The sequence below is a fragment of the Leptonotus elevatus genome, chromosome 20 (genome assembly GCF_054856555.1).
Source record: "Leptonotus elevatus isolate MCC_2025b chromosome 20, RoL_Lele_1.0, whole genome shotgun sequence".
In the NCBI taxonomy this organism is placed as follows: Eukaryota; Metazoa; Chordata; class Actinopteri; order Syngnathiformes; family Syngnathidae; genus Leptonotus; species Leptonotus elevatus.
The window spans coordinates 9,654,018-9,659,309 of record NC_141258.1 but is presented as its reverse complement, the minus strand read 5'-3'; the positions used below and the strand labels follow the sequence as shown (position 1 = coordinate 9,659,309).

The 5,292-nt window shown below is 37.9% G+C and overlaps 1 protein-coding gene across 1 annotated transcript; it reads right to left on the bottom strand.

Moving 5' to 3' along the window:
• Positions 1–1,100: 1,100 nt before the first annotated feature.
• Positions 1,101–3,020, bottom strand: foxl3 (forkhead box L3). The gene is made up of 3 exons (XM_086064941.1): positions 2,847–3,020; positions 1,769–1,937; positions 1,101–1,701 (listed from the first exon to the last, which is right to left on the bottom strand). Exons 1-3 carry the CDS (start codon positions 2,951–2,953, stop codon positions 1,258–1,260), a joined length of 720 nt encoding a protein of 239 aa, XP_085921067.1. The 5' UTR covers positions 2,954–3,020; the 3' UTR covers positions 1,101–1,257.
• Between the last annotated feature and the right edge of the window lie 2,272 nt (positions 3,021–5,292).

Genomic DNA, 5,292 nt, shown 5'->3' with positions numbered 1-5,292 from the left:
ACTTTTCTACTGGGAAACTGACTACGCATGCGCGAACATACATCGCAAGCGGTGTGCCTTCAGGAGGATAATTTTTGCAGTATTTTTGCCTGCAGGCCAGACGAGGTATGAAAATCACCAAATGTTGTCACTTTTAAAAGTATAGGTAGTGTAGGCTTTCTGAAATGATAGAAATAATTAAAACAAATAGAAAAAGGCAAACGGTTTCAACTTTCATTTCCGCCTGGGGTAAACAGTGCCTACCTTGCCTATCCTGACCGCACTTCAGTGCACAGGTGGGTACACCAGAATTTAATTCCATTTAATTTGCCTACTGTATGTTTTTATAAAATAATACAGTATTATGGAATGCTATTTTTACCATTGAAATACATATTAAATTTTTAATTGTTAAATAAAAAATAAAAAATGTCACTACTAAACAAGGTATTCTAATTAATATTGTGTTTGTGGAATTTTAATTAAGCAGCAAAATACCACCTCAGGGAGCGGCCATTTTGTCACTTGCTTAAGAAGTGTGATGTCATTTTCAGTTGACAGCAAGTGACAAAATCCATCCTGAGATGGATAAAAATTGGTGGATTTTGCTGCTTAATTCATATTCCACAAACATAATATTAATCAGAATATTATTGTAAACAAAATGTTTGACTTCACTTTCCTTATAAGCTTGTTTGGAAATAAATAATATGAATATTCGATGCAGATTCTGGAAAATAGTGGATTTGAAGATAAAACGAGGCTCAACTTGTTTGTGTGATTTCATAGGTTTTAATTTGTCCCAACACATTGAAATCTCATAACTGTTAACTAATGTTACCTATTATTTCAGTTGTAAGCTGATGGGTTAGCATCTTGTTTATACTGCTAATAATTAAATCAGGTGTATATTTTATGTGTGAATGTAAGGCAAACATCTCATCCATTGACCTTGGCATAAACATTTTTCAGCAGCAATTTTTTTATCCGGTCCGTTTAACTTAGTGTCGACATCAGACAAAATATGCAAAATCTTCATTAAAGCTATATAGCTCATGTAGGCTACGTGAAACACTATTGTCTATTTTTACACTACACTGCATTATATTTGAATCCGATATTTTAGTTTCTGTGATGCAAGTCAACACATTTTACTGTACCTTTATAGTTTGTTTCTCATTTAATTACAGTTTAAAGTCAATAAAATGACTATTGTCTGTCAAAAAATCCTCACAGTTTGCTCCAGTGTGTGAGTGGCCCCGGCCCCGGCCCCCACCCTCACAGGGTCCAAAAGTGCAGGTTCAGATGATGGGGCTCCAGAACATGAATGGGTGGTCCTGCCGGGCCTGTGTGGGAGGATCTGAACCCAGACACGGGCGGGTCCGGGGTAGACAGGATGTAGTCAATGCTGAACTTGATCTCCGACTCGGGTTTCGGGGCGAGGGGGTTGGGCGTGGGGCACGGCCGAGGCCTGTGGGGGTTCAAAGGGCAAAGGTCGGAGTCCGCCTGGGGGTGGCGGACGGCGGGCGCGCGCTGCTTGCCGGGGCTGCCGGCGGGCCGGAGCGGAGCCTCTCCCGTGTCGCGGAGGCCAATTTTCATGTTCCGCCTGCGCCTGCGACGCCGGAAGTTTCCGTTTTCAAAGAGGTCAAGCATGGATTCGCATCCTGTGGCAAAAGTCCAAAAGTTGCCTTTTCCTTTCTCGTTTCCCTCCGTCCTGGGGACCTGCGAGGCAACAATAAGACGCTTTAAACCTCCAAAATACTGCGTGAACAAAATCGTATGTGTCCACCTTGATGAAGCAGCTGTTGAGCGACAGGTTATGCCTGATGGAGTTCTGCCAGGCTCTCTGATTGGAGCGGTAGTAAGGGAACCTCCTCATGATGAACTCATAAATGCCTGATAGCGTGACGCGCTGTTCGGGGCTCTGTTGGATCGCCATGGCGATCAGGGCGATGTAGCTGACACAAACACGCACACATTATTTATTAAGATTCTGCATGTATAATGTAAAGAGTACTGGAACCTTGAAATAAGCAAATAAATAAATAATATTTACCCTTTATTTTTTAATAATTAAAATGTTTAAAATGTATTTATAAGTAAATGAATGAATGAGTAAATAAATAAACAGTATTTATTTATTTATGTATTTGTAGTTATTTAGTATTTACTTTAGCATTTTGTATTTTCCATGAATTCTTCAATATTCAGATTTTAATTCAAGTGACCCTGAAATATATCGAATTCATTTTGCTTTTGGATGTTAATGAAATATTATGTGATTATGTGTATTACATTAATTGTACATTCTTAGCTATATAACAATCAAAGAATGTACACGTGACCATATCTTGAACCAAAAAAAAGTGAAAATACTGTAATTAGTCGAGTCAAATAGAAAATAAGTGGAAGTAAAAATGTCAAGTATTTTTTTAATCGCTATATAAAGCTATCAAAATGTAAAATAATCTGTTCAAATCGTTCTATGTTCATATTTGTTCATATATTTCTTCAAAGGCAGTACTGCATAAGAAAAAAAAATCTTATTTAAAAGTAATTCTAAAAAAAAAAAAAACTAATTTCTAGTATTCTTAATACATCTCTTTATTAATGCACATAACATGCTAACCTACAAATATGAGACTTTGCCTACATTATGGCATTAATATTGTGTGTGTCATATATTTTTTATATAATTTGGACTATATTGTTTAATAATTGATTAACAATTTCAAGCCTATTATGTGACAATTTTAGTCAATAATAAAACCGGCCAATGGTACATCTTCATTCAAAAAAGGCCTTGAGATAACTTTTGTTCTTCTAAAGCGAACCAAACTGAAAAGTGAAGTTTCACTCTTTCCTACCTGTAGGCGGGCCGACACATCTTCTTCTCCTGGTCCGTGCTGCAAGAAGCGTACGCGTCTCCATCATAATTGAAACAGTTGAACGGATAGTGAGAAGTGTCAAACATGTCTACGCTTCACTTGTTGTGTGATTTCCCCCCCACCCCAAAAAAAAAAGTGTCTCCAGCAGCAACACCTTCTCCTTCTTCTCCTTCTGCTCTGCTCAACCAGCCGACGTCCACTGGGAGCTCTCCTGCTGATGGCCTCCTCCTCCTCCTCCAGACCCCCCCCCCCCACCCTCAACATCCTCCTCACCCACCCACCCCCCTCCCTCCTCTCTGTCTTGCCCCGGATGGTCTCCACGAATGGTTACTGCTCCACCTCCATCTCATCCCCCCCCCCCCAATGAAATCAAATGGCCAATTATTTAATGAAATAATTAAATAACAGCTAAATTAATGCAAAAAATAGCATTTTATATTTTACAAGCTTCTTAACGTACCCCACCGTCATCTCATTTTCTTTATTTTTTTAAGTTTTCCCCCCCGTTGAAGTAAAAAGCCAATTATTTAATTAAATAATTAAATAACAGCTAAATTAATGCAAAAAATGTATTGCAGTACAATGTACATGTTCAAAAACATTTTGTATTTTACAAACTTCTAAACGTACCCCACCGTCATCTCCTTTTCTATTTTTTGGGGATTTCCAGTGAAATCAAATCTTATTTGATGAAATAATTAAATAACAACTAAATTAATAGGGGGGGGGGGTGTATCCAGTACAATGCAAATGCTCAATAGCATTTTGTATTTTACAAGCTTCCAAATGTACCCCACCTTCATATCTTTTTTTTTTCTTACAAAATCAAATAGTCAATTATTTAATGAAATAATGTAAATAATAGCTAAATTAATGCAAAAAGTATTTCAGTACAATGTAAATGCTCAATAGAATTTTGTATTTTACAAAACTTTTAAACATAGGGAACACTTTTCCAACATCCATTAAATCCCGCTTTGATAAGATTAGTGTTGAAAAAGTTGACCGAGCATTGACCTCAACCCCTTTCCACATATTGGGATGAAAAACAAAACAAACAGAAAAAAACAACCCCATCCATCATCATTTCTTAATTTTTTTTCTAGTCGACATCGATCATGTTATTTGGGCCTTGTTATTTGTTCCCCATGTTTCCATTTATTCCAGCTAAGAATCTTGGGACGCTAATTAGAGGGACCTCCAGTCTTCCCCTTCTATCTCCCTCTGTTGGTCGTTTTTCTCTTTCGTTTTTCTCATACATGATGACATACGACATACTTGTCCAATAAATCCGATTCTGATACATGCGGTACTGAGTCGTGATTGTCTCACAGTAGCAGCCTGCTTATCTGAAAGGAAAGAAAAACACTCACATCCAAGAAGGTTGTGGGTGGTCCACTGTTCTTGCAAACTGCTTTTATGTTTTATTTTTGCTTCTTTTTATAGTCTAATCTCTGCCGCTGTAGTTAAACCTGCTAAGCCCAAACCAACAAACAAACCCTTTGCATCTTTGTTTTCCTTTTCCTCCTCTTTAACTCTTTTGACTGTACAGTGTGTGTGTTTGCGTGTGTGTGTGTGTGTGTGTGTGTCTACTCTGGCAGACATTTAGTCAACAACGGGAAGTTTTGGAGATACTATCTGTAATGATCTGTAATGACCGTAAATTGTTTCCGTGTCTATAAAATAGTGGGGGTGGGTATTTTTGAGGGACTCTGAACGGAGCAATTGTACGGGTCCCGTGAGGCGGTCGAGGCGGGGAAAACACCCCGAGGTCTGCGAGGGCCTCCGTGTGTGGGCCCGTTGGTGCAGGACACGAGTACTCGTGGATTATTTTGGACAGTGACTGTAATACTGGGATGAAAAGCTTTGCACGTTGTAGACCTTTGTAGGCATCTGGTTAAGTTCATTTATAGTTAAGGAGCAAAAAAAAATAAAGTCATACATTCTTTAATCTCAGCGAACTAACGTTATATATATATACGTATAATATCAACAAGCGGAAGCATGCAGATGTTAAAACAAGAGAGGGCCAAGTAATGACCCCTGCGGGACGCCACATTTAACATTACAAAGCTCAGAAGTCGCATTGCCATTGATTACACGGTGTATCCTTTCTGGTAATACTGCATATGAATAATAATAATAATAATAACTTTTTATATGAGGCAACGACAACCACGATAAAGAAAATGTAATACAAAGTTTAGCACCAGCAAATGTTGCTACAGTACTTTAATAAGCTTTTAACACTAACACATTTTTTTTTAATACATATTACATGATGCAGTTTGCAAGTCATAAAGATGGATAAGGGCCTGCTCTTCCAGCCAGTAAGAAAATAAATATTTATTTTCAGTAAATGGAAATTAAGATCTTTTTTTCTTCTTAGAAAGGAGCTGAATATTCACATGAAGTCACTAGTTGG

Bases quoted from the DNA above. Each gene is read 5' to 3' on its own strand.
- foxl3 (XM_086064941.1), bottom strand. From the start codon at position 2,953: ATGTTTGACACTTCTCACTATCCGTTCAACTGTTTCAATTATGATGGA. The intron at 1,938-2,846 runs GTAGGAAAGAGT...TGTTTGTGTCAG, and splicing joins ATGTGTCGGCCCGCCTACAG to CTACATCGCCCTGATCGCCA. The intron at 1,702-1,768 runs GTGGACACATAC...GTTGCCTCGCAG, and splicing joins TCAACAGCTGCTTCATCAAG to GTCCCCAGGACGGAGGGAAA.